The 16,533-nt window shown below is 38.4% G+C and overlaps 4 protein-coding genes across 6 annotated transcripts in view; 2 read left to right on the forward strand and 2 right to left on the reverse strand.

Moving 5' to 3' along the window:
* The window catches only part of LOC103385339 (chitotriosidase-1-like), a 3,886-nt gene extending 1,703 nt beyond the window's left edge, over positions 1 to 2,183 (forward strand). Inside the window, exons 8-13 of the mRNA XM_008319200.2 lie at positions 2 to 122; positions 416 to 601; positions 712 to 822; positions 912 to 1,041; positions 1,248 to 1,457; positions 1,951 to 2,183. Of these exons, the coding sequence (XP_008317422.1) occupies positions 2 to 122; positions 416 to 601; positions 712 to 822; positions 912 to 1,041; positions 1,248 to 1,457; positions 1,951 to 2,144 (952 nt within the window). The 3' untranslated portion in view covers positions 2,145 to 2,183. The remainder of the gene's footprint in view (position 1; positions 123 to 415; positions 602 to 711; positions 823 to 911; positions 1,042 to 1,247; positions 1,458 to 1,950) is intronic.
* A 3,299-nt stretch (positions 2,184 to 5,482) lies between these two features.
* Positions 5,483 to 9,001, forward strand: LOC103385337 (chitinase-3-like protein 2). Its single transcript, XM_025059537.1, has 13 exons — positions 5,483 to 5,699; positions 5,876 to 5,907; positions 6,000 to 6,026; positions 6,131 to 6,338; positions 6,475 to 6,531; positions 6,618 to 6,765; positions 6,892 to 7,010; positions 7,105 to 7,228; positions 7,396 to 7,581; positions 7,669 to 7,785; positions 7,896 to 8,025; positions 8,292 to 8,501; positions 8,602 to 9,001. Exons 2-13 carry the CDS (start codon positions 5,883 to 5,885, stop codon positions 8,790 to 8,792), a joined length of 1,542 nt encoding a protein of 513 aa, XP_024915305.1. The 5' UTR covers positions 5,483 to 5,699; positions 5,876 to 5,882; the 3' UTR covers positions 8,793 to 9,001.
* Positions 9,002 to 9,018: 17 nt separating this feature from the next.
* Positions 9,019 to 14,123, reverse strand: LOC103385338 (N-fatty-acyl-amino acid synthase/hydrolase PM20D1.2). 3 transcript variants are annotated; one of them, XM_025059535.1, is made up of 13 exons: positions 13,856 to 14,123; positions 13,646 to 13,732; positions 12,264 to 12,499; positions 12,069 to 12,155; positions 11,857 to 11,984; positions 11,132 to 11,251; positions 10,957 to 11,032; positions 10,579 to 10,640; positions 10,379 to 10,501; positions 10,205 to 10,331; positions 9,959 to 10,124; positions 9,625 to 9,724; positions 9,019 to 9,483 (listed from the first exon to the last, which is right to left on the reverse strand). In XM_025059535.1, exons 1-13 carry the CDS (start codon positions 14,103 to 14,105, stop codon positions 9,354 to 9,356), a joined length of 1,692 nt encoding a protein of 563 aa, XP_024915303.1. In that variant the 5' UTR covers positions 14,106 to 14,123; the 3' UTR covers positions 9,019 to 9,353. The 3 variants fall into 3 exon arrangements, with proteins under 3 accessions (XP_024915303.1, XP_024915304.1, XP_008317421.1); XM_025059536.1 differs by having other exon boundaries at positions 10,205 to 10,317; positions 10,368 to 10,501; XM_008319199.3 differs by having other exon boundaries at positions 10,205 to 10,276; positions 10,423 to 10,501; positions 13,856 to 14,121.
* A 505-nt stretch (positions 14,124 to 14,628) lies between these two features.
* LOC103385354 (lamina-associated polypeptide 2, isoforms beta/gamma-like) overlaps positions 14,629 to 16,533 on the reverse strand; it is a 5,664-nt gene continuing 3,759 nt past the window's right edge. Inside the window, exons 4-8 of the mRNA XM_025059157.1 lie at positions 15,929 to 16,038; positions 15,724 to 15,816; positions 15,493 to 15,582; positions 15,333 to 15,400; positions 14,629 to 15,167 (exon numbers count right to left, since the gene is read on the reverse strand). Coding sequence (XP_024914925.1) covers positions 14,978 to 15,167; positions 15,333 to 15,400; positions 15,493 to 15,582; positions 15,724 to 15,816; positions 15,929 to 16,038 — 551 coding nt within the window. The 3' untranslated portion in view covers positions 14,629 to 14,977. The remainder of the gene's footprint in view (positions 15,168 to 15,332; positions 15,401 to 15,492; positions 15,583 to 15,723; positions 15,817 to 15,928; positions 16,039 to 16,533) is intronic.

A 16,533-nucleotide genomic window follows, 5' to 3' on the forward strand; every position in this document is an offset into this window, starting at 1 on the left:
ACCTGGACCTGATCAACGTGATGGCTTATGACTATTACAATGCCAACGGTGGACAAGCAAGACATCCTTCTCCTTTGTTCAAAGGGAATTTGGACAGTGGAGAATTTATACCCTGGAATGCAGTAAGTACTGTAGAATAAAATAAATGCCTGCCCAGGAAACTTTAAATATCAAGGAGGACTGTACGGAGCATTTCCAGTCACTCATACATCCGTTACAAAGGGATTGGTTTCCTCGTCTACAAACTACAGCTGGTTTGGTTGGTCATCTTGACAATGACGTAATCCTACGTAAAAAGAATACTCAGAACAGTCCAACACGTTGACGCGTTCTTCATCGTGCTACATTGTATCGAATGACAAATGTTTTTGAGTGCGTTGAACAAATACAGTGTCTTATTTTTATCAAATTTTAGGCAAATGCAATGATGTACTGGAAGAACAAAGGCGCAGACGCTGAAAAGCTTCTCTTGGGGGTTGCTGCATACGGAAGAACCTTCGTTCTTGCTTCAGGTCTACAACATGGGATTGGACATCAAACCCTTGGTGCCGGTGAAGCAGGCACTTACACCAATGAAGACGGATTCCTGTCCTATTTTGAGGTAAAAACAAAACAAAACAAAACAGTGCTCATGCACAACCTTTGAACTTTTTTTAATATACTATTGTGGGAGTTTAAAAAATAAAACTGCTGTATTTTGCTGCTTCTCAGATTTGTTCAGGAGATTTTGAATTTGTTCGTTTGGAGTCACAAAAGGTTTCTTACGGTCATCATGAAGAACAGTGGGTCGGCTTGGAAAATGTTGACAGTGTTGGTGATAAGGTGAATTACTGATTAAAAATACAAATTGCAGTACTTTTACGGTTTTTCTGGTGATTTGCTAAATATTCCTCTTATATATATATATACAGGCAACGTTTGTCATCAACTACAGCTTTGGAGGGGTTGCCTTCTGGTCACTGGACCTGGATGACTTTAATGACGACTGTGGAGATGGCAATTACCCCCTTCTCACAAACATCCGTGATGTCCTCAGTGAAGGTACATGAAAACAATTTGTTGGAGGTGAAACAAATTTATATGAAGAAAATAAATAGGAAAATAAAGGCAAAGTATATTTTTTAAATTGAATTAAAATTCAAAAAACAAAATTAAAACGTTCTTCATTTCCAGAAGGTTGGAAACCCGACATTGTAATGCAGTGTCACATTAATGACTAACTTTATCTGCTTCACTTTTTTTTACAGATATAACCACAATTCCCTCCCAAACCGCTGAGGACACCGGGAGCCGTTGTCCCCTGACAAATTACAGACTCTACTGCATTGGAATGGACAACGGACTGTACAGCGTTCCCGGTTATCCAACGTGTTACTTCAACTGTTGGAATGATGAGACCGAGCTCCAAGACTGTCCTGGACATCAAACGTTCGATGAGGAGTGTGAATGCTGTGTCGGTAGGTCAATGTTTTTTAACTAGAATATATATATTTTTTTTTTTTGCAATTTAATTTCTGATTTTTTTAATTATTATTATTATTATTTTAATTTTTTAAATAACCACCTCTTGTTCTGCAAGAAACTCAAACAGCTATTTGTAGCTGCCTTTTACCAACACGTATCTAGACAGTTGCCACACGTCCATTCAAACCGTCCATTAAATGTAGCTTGGTAGGACGTGTTATTGCCTGATACACTGTTGTTTAGTCGCTGCTGTTAATTATATGGACACACAGATAGTAAAAAGTCAAACCAACCTGACAAAACACACGTTTGCTCTTTAAAAGCCCGTGTGTTTTAGGACTGCGAGGGAAATTTGAAGCCTCATCTTCACAGTTAATTGGAAACTCATCATTATTGCTTCCTGTCAAACCCACACACTAAGTAGATAGATTGATAATCATCATAATATCATAATAACAATGTGTTGTTTTTCTTGTTTTTCATCAGATGATGACTCATACGCTGACCCTGATCCTTGTCCTGGGGAAGAAAATAACTTCTGTGCTGGAAAAGGGGATGGCCACTATAGTGTCTGTAGTGATCAAACCAAGTTCTACCAGTGTGCTGGTGGTCTTACATATATCCACAGCTGTCCCGCTAACACAGTCTGGGACGTTTCTACATGTGTAATGGCTGTATAAACAAAACTCATTAACTTTTTCTCCAAAATGAAACACATAGAACAACCTTCTAATAACGTCCTTGTAATAGAACAAAGTCAAACTATGGGACGGGGTGTTTTTTAATCTCATCTATACTTAATTATTATGGTTTTTTCAGCATAACTTATAGGGGGATGGTGATGGTGATTACTGTTTATTTTCTATACATACAGTATATACTCTACAAAACAAGCATATAATAAAAAATCTTTGTGGTTGCAAGCAACAAACGTGTCCAGTTGTGTTATTGTACTTTGTATTCTGACTTGACCGAGTCTGTTGCTAGGCCAAAAAAAAAAAAGAACATTTCAAAAATGTATTTAAAGCAATTAAATATAATATTTAAAATGCTAAAATGCTTTTGAATAAAATGCCGACCCCTCAATGTGGTTATACAACTCTATCACTACCAGTGTAGTGCATGTAGAAGGCATGCAGTACAATGTATTAAATGTCCATATATACAGTACTTACTACAGTATGTATGGGCATTTAAGGTCTCAATCCCACAAGAGGAATGTTTGAATGAAGATTCTGCAGGACAGTAACACACCAGAAAGAAACATCGTTGATTGGCCGATGCTCAGGGAAGCAAATACTAAAGCAGGGGTCACCAACGTGGTGCCCGGGAGGCGGGGGGGCACCTGCTAGCCCACATGTACTAGCTAAGGTGCCCTAAGGAGTATGTTCTAGAAATAAAACTAGTCAACAAGAGGGTCAAAAATCGTACAGTTACTGTGCTTTCTGAATCAGTTACACTTGAAATGATATTCAAATGGTTGCCACGACGATGGTGAGAAGAGTGTCTGCTGTTATTATATCATGTTTTATTATGTATATGTCCCAGAATTGATCATTATTACATTGTTGGGGAAGTCTGTGTCAAACAAGTAGCTCTTCGTATTACTGAGTGACCTCGACGTAGCTCTCAGTTTCAAAAAGGTCGGTGACCCCTGTTCTAAAGCTGGTCAGTTCTGTTTTCTCTATTACACTGTTACATAAGATCCCACCAGTTTTACCATCTTATCATTTGTTTCCAGATATTAGTGGAAAAATAAAAGACTTTTTTTAAAAATAATTTTTGTTTTAACTGTATCGTTAATGCACATACGGTCGTCTGAAACTTTTATTGTAAACTCCCCCGAGAACAACTATGCCACTGGCTGCAGCCTGCTAGTAGCTAGGCCAGGCATGGGCAAACTAAGGCCCGAGGGCCGGATGTGGCCCGTTCAGCTTTTTAATCCGGCCCGCTAAACTTTTCCATATTATATAATTTATTTATATTATAATTATTATTTATGTCTTTTCCTCTGCAATACCCACGTTTCCCCAATAGATGGCGTAGAAAATGATAGAAGCTTTTTTTTTTTTTTTTTTTTTTTAGCATTATAGCCTTTATGCATGACTTTTACATGTTATTTATCTTAGTTCACACAAACGCTCCATCTATCTGCTCCTGACCTGGCTCCCCTGTTCAATTTTAGGACAATTTTGGCCCGCGAGTCAAAACGTTTGCCCACGTCTGAGCTAGGCTAACTGTGTGAAGACAAGACCTGATGGTTCTCCCCTCAATCTCAAACACAATTCTAAGGGAGAAAGAGAAATGTTTTAACATCAAGAGGAAAACACATCAAACCATCAGCACTGCTATGCTGATGGTTTGATGCTGGCACTTTGAGTGATGTGTGCCTTACATCCCAGTACAACTTATACACTGCATTTACAGAAATGCTCAAACTTTGAAAAATAATTTTACAAAATCTTTCATCTACATTTTTCAGCATTTGACCAAAAGTTTTTTTGACCCAAAAATTTAAAGAAAAAAAATTGTCTGTTATATGTTCTCTAAATCCCCTCATTAGATGAGATACACAGAAGAAAAAGAAAAATATTTGAATACTAATTTTACAAAAGCTTTTGTCAAATTATTAGAATTTGACCAAAAAAAATGACGTTCAAAGTTCAAATTTTGGCAAGAAATTAAAAAAAAAAGTTCTCTAAATGCCGTAATTTGATGGGAAACATGCAGAAAAGGATAACATTTTGAAAAAAAAAATTCTATTCTACAAAATAGGACGATTTGAGATAACATTTTGAAAAAAAAAATTCTATACAAAATAGGACGATTTGTAGTTTGAATGGAACTCAATATTGGCATCAAATTTTGACAGCTCATGGTTGAAAAAAAAAAAATCAAGATTCCTTGTTATTAAACTGGAGGCAAAGTCATCTAAAGTGAGTGAGTAAAGTTTTTTTTTTTGGTTTTTGGTGCTGCCCGTTGTTTATAAACGGCTGACATTTTTGAGCACAATCGAATGAAGTCGGGCTGTGTGGTGTGGTGTGTTTTAGGCTCTTTGTGATATTGGTGTTCATTTATGTAATGTTTCCTTCTCCTTTGTGTTGTCTATTATTCAGTGTTTCCTGTGGGTGGATATATCTTTCACTGACACTAAGTTCATATTAGACAATTAAGTGGAGCACATCGTGTTTATCTGGTCTTACTGGTCCTATCCCTGATCTCTTAAAAAAATGTTTTAATTGGACAGCCAGCAGTTTTAATTCTCCGGGCGGGTTCTTTCTCGTCAAACATTTTCTGTCATTAACGGATGTCTTACTTCTCTGTGTTGCCGAGATCTTGGCCTTCTGCCTTCTCTCTAATGGAAGATAATAACCCTGTCATTTTCATATTTCTTTTCCAGAACCCAAGTGTCTTTAGAATCACTGTTGCTGTCAGTGAAATTCCTTACGAGGATGGGGGTCAGGGTAGTGCATGTTTATAATCTGGCAGTCAACCAGAAAGTGTCTTGTTAAACAGTACCAGGGATCAGTCAGTAAGTTTAATTTTCTGTGCAGCTTTTGGAGACTTTTGTCAAAAGTCCACTAAAAGCTCAGTTGTCCTCACATAACATATGGAAATAGGTGGACTCTGGACTAAGTTGGCTTGAAATTGGTGATAATATTGGCCTAGGACTGCTGCAGCTCTCACATGAACCAGACCAAAATAGGAAGAAATGAACCAAACTCTTACATTGACATTTTCCTTTAAAATCTCTCCGATCTCTCAATGGACAGAGTTATTTGTAACCACTGCAAAGTTACAGTAAATTACTCTTTTTAAGGAAAGGTAAATACTTGTCATTGTGACACAGCACACCACGAAACAGTCACCTCAGTGGTAACTTGGCAGCTGGTGGACTCGAACCGGAAACCTTCCAGACCTAAGTCCACTTCCTTAACCACCAAGTGAGTGAGTCTAAACTAGACATGGGCAGACAACAATCCGCTCTGCCTCCCCCCTCACCCCCCCGATTCCCCCAAACACTGGTAATGTGTGCTGTGTCCAAACCCTGATTTTGGAAAAACTGTGTCGCAAGACTCATCATTGGCAAGAACACAATGGACTGCAACATCCTGGTCGCTTTTACGTCAACATCCAATCTCATTAAACAACACGCCCTGTCAGCAGAGATATTTAAGGAACCACTGCGACACTTTCTCAGTACGGAGAAGGACTACCTTCTGTCAACACCATCTGTAAGTACCGAACCTACTTTTATCTTTTATCTTGGTTGTGCGTAATAAAGCGATGTCTTCTACTGTAAACTGTAAAACTTTCATTTCATCCTAACTCACTTTCCACTTTTGTCTTTGTCATAACGAATGGCCAGTTAAACAATACAGATTAACACAACGTCATATTTTGTTTGCAGAACAAACATGGGCAGGTTCATTCTCTTTGCAGGTAAAAAAATTAATAAAAAAAATAATTAACATTTATATTATATACAAGAGCTTTGTTTTGATGTTCTAACTATAAATGTTGACTCTTTGAAGGTCTCTGTTTGGTCGCCGCCAGTGTGGGTACGTTTTCACTCAGCATTAATAAGGCTTAACTAAATTAAACACCTGAAAACAACTGTAATTCCAAACCTAAAATACATTTTTTTTTCTCCTACATGTTTTAGCTTCTGCGTATAATATTGTCTGTTACGTCAACATCGACGCCCAAAGCCGAACTGCTCCTTGGAATTTTGACCCTGCGACGCATTTTAGCGGCGCGCAATGCACTCACATGGTCGTGGCCTACGCTGACATCGGTGACTCAAATAATTTGATTGAACAGTCAGCAGGTGACACTACTTTCTACAGCAGTGTAACTGACCTCAAGAACAGGTGAGTAATTACTTACTTTCTGAAATAATAGCAGTAGAAATAATTCAAAAAGAACAACAATAATAATATTTGTCATGAGCAGTAGAAATAATTCAAAAAGAACAATAATAATATTTGTCATTACTTTTTCACACAGCAATGCCGATCTCAAAGTCCTTTTGGCAGTTGGTGGCCCAGGTTTTGATGCAACCAAGTAAGGAGAACTGCGATAACACACCATAAAGCTCAATTTACTATGAACCACTTCTGTTTTAAAATTCTACGAATTTAAATGTTTAGATTCTCAGGAGTTGCGACGGACGCAAATAAAGGTACTTTCAGCACTAATGTCATAAGTTTCCTGAGAACGAATCAATTTGACGGACTCATGTTAGACTGGAGATTCCCTGAAACTGATGAAAAGGATGCGTTCACAGCACTGTGCCAGGTCTGTTCTGATTGACACAAACAAACGTTGCAATCAGGAAAAATGAACAATGTAAACATGTCTGTTGTATCTGTTGAAAGTGGAGTATTTAAAAGCCTAACTTATTACCGTCTCTATGCTGCACAGCAACTGTCAGATGACTTTGACAGCGACACAACTAGCGGTGACTCATTACTGCTCGGAGCTGCAGTGTCTGGTGATCCAGTGCTCATGAACGACATCTACGACATCCCAGCACTGGACAAGTAATCAGACATAATGTTCTCCGACTTGTTGCCATTGAGTTTATGTTTGTTTCATATTTGGTCACAAATGTTTTTACATCTTTGCTTTTCGCAGTCACCTGGATTTCATCAACATCATGGCATACGACTTTTATAATGTAGCTTATGGGGTAGTTAGACATCATGCTCCTTTAAGTCCAGGAATTTTGGACACCCAAGACTTTGCACACTGGAATGCTGTGAGTAGCATTCATTTAAGTAATTGTTGTTTTTTTTTTCTAGAAACTCTTCATTAAACTTATAGAATCTACAACAACATTCGGGCAAGGCCTAAACTTTGACCACTTGTATACAAACAAATATATAAAAAATATTTAAAAATCTGTTTGGTTACCGGAAAATTCAGGAGGACGCAATGATTTTCTGGAGAAACAGAGGTGCAACTACCGAAAAGCTTCTGATGGGAGTTGCTGCATATGGACGGACCTTTACTCTTTCAAGTCAACAATTCAATGATATCGGAGCATCGGCCTCTGGAACAGGTGACGCAGGCGATTACACTAACGAAGCTGGACTTTTGTCCTACTTTGAGGTAAAAAAAAAACAACCTTTACACAACTCAAACCTTAGTCTGTTTCTAAATGTTGAAAAATGTTATCACTCTTTCATTCTTTTTCAGATTTGTAGTGGGTTCCCATCCACTCAAATGAAATGGTCTGATGAACACCAGGTTCCTTATGCTTTTGATGGAGATCAGTGGGTTGGATATGACGACGCAGCTAGTGCAGAACTAAAGGTAGTATTATTTGAAAACTGTTCCTAAGTCCTCTTAGCTCTTGCTAATACATATCATGAATGTATATATTTTTAAACTAAATTTATATATCCATTTATTTTTACGGTCAGGCGACCTTTGTGATAAACTACAGCTTTGGAGGAGTTGCCGTTTGGTCTCTGGACTTAGATGATTACCTGGGACAATGTTCATCTCAAGCGTATCCCATTGTTCATGGGCTGTTTACCACTCTTGAAGCAGGTAAACAATTTCCATTCACAACATAAGTCAGTCTGAAAACACATGAGTAGTTGAACTGTTCTGGACAGATTATGCCATGTTGGGTGAACAAACTGGACCATTGAAATACTAACTCTCAGACTGACAACACTTGATGTCTTATTGTAAGAACCTGTAGGTCCAGGTCTAACAATTAGCTGTACTGCTTCATGGACAATATTAAGTGAAATAATGCTGTATTTTAAAGGTTAATTAAATGTTTTCTCCCCACATCTCTCCATCTACAGACGTGTCCACCATAACGTTCACCACTGCAGCTGAAACCCAAACAACTTGTCCTTCAAGCGACCTCTACAGAGGCTGTGTTGGACAGGAGAATGGACAGTATTCCGTCCCTGGCTACCCCCGTTGCTTCTACAACTGCTGGGATGGAATTGCATTTTTGCAGCAATGCCCACTCGATCTAGTGTTCAATGAGGACTGTGCTTGCTGTGATCGTAAGACATTACATTTTTTTTGCATTTTGTTTTTTTTTTGCACCCGCGTCAATTTCGAATGCTGAATAACACTGTCATGTGTTTTTTTTTTTTTTTTCAGATGATGACACAAATGTTCCCACAGGTGGCACTGGGGCAGACTTCTGCCAAAATATGGATGATGGTATCTACGCCAAGACAGATAATCCAGCTCAATATAACCACTGTGCTCATGGTGTGACATATATCAGGGACTGTCCTCAAAACACAGTCTACAGTACATCTTGCCAATGTTGTGACCATGCAACATAAGCAATATATCTTATATTACTCTCTAATCTTTCTGACTCAATCAAAATGGGGCAAAACTTTAACTCAAAGTCTTACACTCTTGGAATTGAGTCATATTTACGGGGGGAGGAGGGGACATGTACCTTAGTTTAGACTTTAAAAGGTTAACTGTCATTACTGTTCACTCTACAAAACAAGTATACAATAAAAACATTTGTGGTTGCAAGCAATACCTGTGTCAAACTTGTCTGATTTAAAATCCCCATTTATTAATACTGTATAAAGTGTTTGTCACACTGTGCCCAACATTATATTCAATTATTAAACAATATTTACAAAGTGTTTATTCAACAAGTTTGAATAAGACTGAATGTGCAGCATTGTTAAATCAAACCAATGAAGAAAATTGAAATAGATTTTCAAAATGACATCCGACCATGTAAACATTTAAAACGTCAACACACGGCTACTACGTTTAGACAAGAAATCGAGGCTTTCTTTTGAGTGTTGATTAAATGGTACTGCACCCCTATATTCTTAGTGTCTGTGATTCGTGCAGTTTAAAATGTACCTGCAATTTCCTCAGAGATCGTGGTCAAAACTGTGAAGCTCAGGAAGCTTCTGAATATCACAATTTTGAATCAGACTGGAGTAAAACATTACGTACTCCTCATAGTTCTGCTTGGATATCCTTTCATTGTTGCCGTGGATTCTGCAAATGAACAAGAAAACATATAACAAAAGGAGAAAAATACTCAACAATTAATAAGTTGCTTGACAGGATTGAAAGAGGTTTCCTCCCATGTTTTTTAATTACGTCAAAGCACACGTAGGCAATATATTAACAACCTACCTCAGAAAATCCCCTGAATGTAACCAGGCTGGTATGAAACGATAAATCTCTGAAGTGAGGTCATTAAAGTGTCGACTGTCCGTGTTTCCAACACAGACACCTACATAACAAAACAAAGAGATTAGAGTAGGAAGTACAGTGAAGTGTGGAAAATGTGAGCAATAGCCTTTGTACGTTCTTCACGTAAACTAATCTAAGTTCTTACTTAGTTTTTTTTTATTTTAGTTACCAACCACGAAGAGGCATACAGTACGGGTTATAGCTCCTCTAGCAGGATTGCTAGGTTTTTTTTTAAAAAAAAAAACACATCTGTTTGGTTATATCAATATTATACCTGGAGCAACTGTTACTGAGGGAAACTGCTCCAAGACAGTTTTCTTAATGATCTGGAAACCAAAGGACTTTTCGTCAGTAGAACTGACAGGCAACGGTTCAAACCCTTCAATCAGCTCGAGCTTCACTCGCTCATCTGCCACAGTGGACTCTATATGATCAAGTACCTGTGAAAAGCAGAACCAACGTTTGTCAACACAAATTATTTGGGGATGTCAACACGATGAATTCAGTTTCAGGTCTTCACCTCTTTTAATGAATGTGCAGAGTGGATTCTCATGTTGACAACAGCTTCAGCATGTGAAGGGATGACATTAACCTTAAGATTGTAAGACGGATACATTTTAATTTTTATGCAACCTTGAGTTTGTTTGGATTGTAAGACGGATACATTTTAATTTTAATGCAACCTTGAGTTTGTTTTGTTTTTTTTGACCGTTGAACCTGATATTCTATGAACACTACCTTAATTCCTGCATTAAACATAGTAACCGCTGTGGTTGTCCTTACAAAACTATTAGTATGTGGTTGTTTTTCCAGTACTCTGAAACATAAAATACAATTAGACGGTAAAATACAAGAGGAGGTCAACGACTGACTGAATACAAAACGTGTAATTACCGGCCAATAAGTGGAGAAAACAGCCACAGATTTGACATCAGGATGTTCATTGGGAAACTGAACTGAAGTCAAAACATGAGAAATTGTGAATAATAGATATATTAACATTACTATTCTATAATGTATTGCTAGAAAAAGCAACAGCATAACACATGATCTGCGATACAAAAAAAATATTTCTGGCAGTGTAGCTAACTGTGTACGGCATTTAAGAATCAGTGACTAGATTTACGTTGGAATTTTATGGAAATACAGAGCTTTGATTAACTTTATTTGATTGACTAATTAATTAATGTGGCCTTTTTACAGTCCTAATTATTATGCAATTCAATTTTTTTCTTTTTCGTTTCGTTCATTTTCGTGCTCAATTTTCTTTACCTTATGTGCAAGGTGTTCAAATGTTCTAAGTTCAGGTCCATACCCAAATAACCTCGGCATCTGATTGGCTTCTATTCTGGGAAAAATACAACAAAAGAATCCATAATGGCTTTAAATAGTTAAAAAAAAAAACATCGGTTGAAATGTTTTTTTGAAGACTGCAGGTCGCTCTCACCTACTGACTGCTGAGGCCAAGATTCCAATACAGGTCTCCCTTTGGGGCATTGAGGAGTGACCGGGTGGTACAGACACACTAAGTTTTACAGTGGCTGAGCCTTTCTCAGTTATGCCAATGCTGTTTAAGGCAAAACACATGTCAGTCTACACAATTCACAAGCCCACAAGCCTGTCAACGAACAACATTCTATGGCACTGTGTTTTGGTGCAAGGCTTAAGTTGATTCAAAGAAGTATCAAAGACATACAGCAGAAGACTGCGTCAACTCTTTTAAACGAAAAGCGCAAAGAGTTACAGTTCAACGTACACCATTCTGAATGTTTTCCCGAGATCATTGATGGGACACAACTGATACTAGCTGGATCAGCTCCACCATTTTGGATGTGAGCAAAGCTGAGGCAAGAGGCTCCCATGGGTGAGCAGCAGATCGTTGCTGATAAATTCCCAACAGAATTTATGTAAAAGTCTCTAAAATAGAGGGCCCTTTGGGAGGTTTCAGGGCCACATCGCTTTCACAACTTCTGAAGGTGGATGTGCTACCTTTCATGTGTTGGGTTACACATTTGCCAGCTCTCAGAAAATGCACCAAATTAAACACATCACCGACTGGTGGAGGACTGGTCAAAGGCTCCGTATGTGAAATTGGCATTGGGCATAAAACCAAGCTTAAATTGTATTTGAGATGAACTACGTCTGAACATCAGAACAGGTTGTGGTTCTTACAGTGCTGCAGGTCCGTCAATGGGTAGACTGTCGGTGATAAGCATGCCCTCATCGAGAACAAACAAAAGCTGCTTCCCACGCTGTTTCATCCAATTCACTATACTCACTGCTCCTTGGTTGCCTTTGACCTGGAGAAATATAGGAAGCTGTTTACAAAGAACATCCAAGTAGCCTGTACCGTCCACATATTTACTGGAGTCGAGTTAAAATACTTCTTCATCATGGCCAAGGCCAATGTAAAAGCCTCGGCGTGGAGTGTAGCCTTTTCTTAGCAAGAACTCCAACGCCTGAAGAATTCCCTGTAGGAAATGAAGCACGAAATGTATCCATTCTCTTCTTTTTAAAGATGCGTAAGCAGCATACACTTATCATATTAAACCGCATGAAGACATTAAACATTTACTTGCCATTACAGAGCTTTTGTCATCTAAAGTTCCTCTTCCATAAATGAAACCATCCACTTCCTGGGCAGAAAATGGTGGTACATCCCAGTCATCTGACTCAGACGCAGGTACCACATCAATGTGAGCCAGCAGCAGGTAAGGTATCAAGTTCGGATCGGAACCTTCCACCCAAAATAGGTGACTGTAGTTGGCAACTAACTCATGGCGAACCAATTTTGAAGAGTAAACTGTTGGGAAGGCTGACAGAGAGGGTTTACACGGTAGAGAAAAATATCATTCAAATAATCCTAAATTGTTTCTACGATGAGGTTATTATTTCAAATTGGTTAACGTAGTCGAGGTTATTATTTCAAATTGGTTAACGTGGTAAAAAAAAAAGACTTTTAAATCAGTTTCTAATTCAGCAAAACAAAGCCACAAACGCAATCTGCATCTGCAAAACCTGGTCTGAGCTCATGTAATTTGACAATAAGTCACCATTTGTATCTTTCTCATTCAGACACGGTTATTTGAAATTATTCTGGTTCTTACCTTTGTGATGTGGATACCCGCAGTCCCTTTAACGTATTTGAACCTTGATGCTACGCTTTCGCTCATTGGGAAACGACATTGATTATTCATATCAGAGGTCTTATTACTCTGAGGATTGTTGGAAGTTTTTAAAAGTAGCAGTGGTAAATTAATGCACACAGACCGAGCAAATACTATGAGCAACTACCCCAAGTCCAGAAGGACAATGAAGGCATGTCTCTTCAGCTTCAGCATGGTTAGTCGTGCATTTTTTAACAGTGCAGTGGTAGTGCAGAGTTGTCGTAGTGTAGACGGTGCTCTCCGTTGGCTGTAAATGTAAAATATGGCTACGATTTTATTTTTTTGTTATATAAGTCGTTTCAGAATAAAATGGCAGCGAAACTTTTACATAAGACAATGGTAATTGAACAGCAGCTCAGACACAAGATATGTAAAAAATATAAAAAGTAAAACTATGATAACCACATCAAACCGAGCACGGCATTAAAATAATGTCATATATTTTACATTCCAAGATTTTATTATTTAAATATAGACATTTTTCTCGTCACAACTGACAGTAATAAAGCTATAACTTTCTACTTATTCACTTATTTCAACCTCTCTCAGAACGTTTTTTTTTTGATGACCGTTCATAGATCGCTTATTTCAACCTCTCTCAGAACGTTTTGATGACCGTTCATAGATCAAACTCACACCAACGCACCTGCTTAGCATTAGCATTTTAGAATTGTATTTTTTACATAAACGCTGACATAACGCGTACACCCCTGTGCCTCCACACACTCAAATATCCCGTGTTTGTCTCTCTCTTTTTCTCCCGGTGTCCCCCGTTGTGTGTCGTTCCACCTTACCTTTCTGTAGGAAGGCGTTGAACTCCAGCAGCGCGGTGGTGTTGATGTCATCCTCGGTGAAAGACACGGTGGGGATCCTGATACCCTCTGAGGTGGTTCCGGAGCAGAGTCACAGACACACAACGTTAGCTCTGCTTCTCTCTCATTCAACAGCCCTCTCTCATTAACCGTTGCTGAAAGAATTTAAGTTAAAAACAAACAAACAAACACCTTTTAAATTGTCCAGCAGCTCATCTCTTAGTTCGTGGTCTATGGCGAGCGAGATGTTCTTGGTCTTCTCCCAGTGTGCGAGTTGCAGTCCGACATTTTTGTCCAGTGATAATGTCCTGACACACAGTAAAATAAATAACGTTGTGGTTGAAAAAAGGACGCTATAACCAACAATCCGTAAAAACTTTTGCATTTTGAACTTTGACCCCGAGTCTGCCTTGTCAAACAGCTGCTGTATCGGCGGAACCATGTTGCCAGATCTCGCGAGAAAAACAAGCAAAATGTAGAGGAAGCGTATTAGCCCACAATAAGGGAATGGGGATTTAGCATCTTATGCTACATAACAAAAATAGAAAACGGAGCCTTACTAATGTAAAATTACATTTTTGTTGGTCGTTTCTTGTATATATTATTTCACATAAGATGTTTAGGCGTTTTTAATATAAATTACACACATTTTATATATTTTTATACATGTATTTAAATGTATTCCTTTTAGTCATATATTCCATATATAGATATATACGCTAGGTCCAGTTTTATAGTATACTAATTTTGATAAAATATTGAATATATTTAGAGATCAGTCTGTGGATCTCTGTTACAGTTAGGGAAGGTTCATACCAAATAAGATATTTGTAGGAAAATATTGGGGATAAGAAAAAAAATAAGTCTAATCCACCAAATATTTCTCAACCCCCCTGAGGTACCTCTTTAGATCCAGTCTGACATTTCACAACATACATTTCTGAAGTAGAATAAGATAAACAAAGTTTAGTAAGCAAACTTTATTGGAATATATTAAAGTATTAAAAAGACATAACAGACCATCTGTGACTTACTGAAACATTATAATACGTGGAATGCATATTTAATTAACAATATTTACACATCACACAGTCTTCAGCTAAACATTAAATATTGTTTTAAGAAAAGTAAACCCAGGTAGGAAATGAAATGTTATGGAGAAGACGTAAGACATTAGGCATAATAAACAGAAAAAAACATCACTCTCATTCTGAAAACATCTTGGGCCTCAGCTTGAAGGGAAAGTCCCTGCTCGTCATTGGACCCCAGGTCTAGACTGTCCAGCAGGGCCACAAAGGGACTTAGGCTGTCGTCCTATGCCCAAGTGTAACTGAGGTACAGAAGGCACATCACAGCGAGGAAGAAGAAAATCTGTACATGGATGGGAACCAGTCGACGATCTATCTCTTGTTTTTCCCACGTCCTTGGACTGACGGGTGTGTCCGGGTATTTTCGCTGCATGGGATGCATTGCTGCCCACTTGATGGGTCTGCGGCACGTTGCACTGAAATTGTGTATTAATATAAATGACAAATACATTTAGCACTTAGCTTTTCGTGATGTCGGTGATCAAAAAAAAATTTTTTTAATAAAAAAATGTGTTATTTGATAAAATTAAAAAAAGGAGGACCCTCAAAAAAAAATCCTAGCACTGAAGACAAAAACTTACTTTAGGACCGGTCTGGAATTGGTTGTGGTCTCAGCAGGCAAGTGCTGACGGTTGACTTTCACCAGCTCCTAAAGAAAGGGAGAAAAAAAAAATCACTTTATGAGTTATAAAGATTGTAAGGTATGAAAAAGAAGGCCGTGTAAGTAAAAAGTGTGTGTGCCTTCTTTTCCTGGTTGCAAGGGGATGCAATAGGGGTGAGGTACAGAGAGTGGTTCTTTGTAGTACGGCTCTCCAAAACAGGTTCGTCCAGCTGAGAAAATGGTGAGAGAGTTTATAGTGACATTTTAATCCTTTAGTTTAGTGCAGTCCAAGTTTGTTGCTCCTTCACATTCAAACCACTAGCAGGCCTCTGGCCGCTGAAGTGGGACTGAACAAGGTGAACAATACTGACCCTCTTGGACCGTGAACAATGTTCCGGCCTGTCGCTCCAACTGACTTCTCTTTCACCACTTACACTCCGGGAGAGTGATTTCCGATTCTCCATCTGTGGTTTTGTGTGAGAATACAGGTCAGTGATACCACCTCGAAACATTAGAGTTACAAAAATAAATGAGTGAGGGAGTGGAGGTGAGGTGAGTGGGGGGTTAAACACTTTCCTCTTCGACCATTTGAGTAATGCTAAATGCTTGAGAGGAAACAGTGGAGCAATCGTTGTCTGTTGGTGTGTGTGATCCGGCTTGAGTCTGAAAGATACAAAAGGATCGTCAATTCATCAACCTTTCTTTATATTGCACTAAAACAGCAACAACCTACAGGTGATGAGTCAATAATATTGATCGAGAAGACAAATAGTAGGAGAGAGAATGGTGAAACACTAAGAATAGTTCATTATTTTGGTTTATACAAACAGTAGACATTAAATATGATTGGCACAGAACCTCACGTTACTTGAAGGATTCAACAGTTTCAACAGACAGTACAGTTTATTAATGAAAGAACAATTGTCCCATCAACAAAAGCTTTTTAGATCTCTCAACGGACCAATATTGGGTTGCACTCCCTGTGTTGAAGTCCCATGGTTTACTGTGTTGTCTTCAGCCGTCCAGTCGATCACTATGTTAACGCACATTGTATACTGTGATGCACCAAACTGCTTTGTTTGGTTTCGCTTTTTTTTTTTTCCAGAGGGAATGTTGGCAGCGACAGAAAAGGTCAGAGTACCACAATGTTTGTTCGGTTTGAACTACTTCCAAAAAAAAAA

This window comes from Cynoglossus semilaevis, chromosome 10, assembly GCF_000523025.1.
Source record: "Cynoglossus semilaevis isolate Cse_v1.0 chromosome 10, Cse_v1.0, whole genome shotgun sequence".
Taxonomy (NCBI): Eukaryota; Metazoa; Chordata; class Actinopteri; order Pleuronectiformes; family Cynoglossidae; genus Cynoglossus; species Cynoglossus semilaevis.

Coding starts and splice junctions, on each gene's coding strand:
- LOC103385337 (XM_025059537.1), top strand. CDS start 5,883: ATGGGCAGGTTCATTCTCTTTGCAG. Junction 6,339..6,474: donor GTAACTGACCTCAAGAACAG/GTGAGTAATTAC, acceptor TTTTTCACACAG/CAATGCCGATCTCAAAGTCC. Junction 7,229..7,395: donor ACTTTGCACACTGGAATGCT/GTGAGTAGCATT, acceptor CGGAAAATTCAG/GAGGACGCAATGATTTTCTG.
- LOC103385338 (XM_025059535.1), bottom strand. CDS start 14,105: ATGGTTCCGCCGATACAGCAGCTGTTTGACAAGGCAGACTCGGGGTCA. Junction 9,725..9,958: donor CTCAGTAACAGTTGCTCCAG/GTATAATATTGA, acceptor TTTGTTATGTAG/GTGTCTGTGTTGGAAACACG. Junction 9,484..9,624: donor CATTCAGGGGATTTTCTGAG/GTAGGTTGTTAA, acceptor GTTCATTTGCAG/AATCCACGGCAACAATGAAA.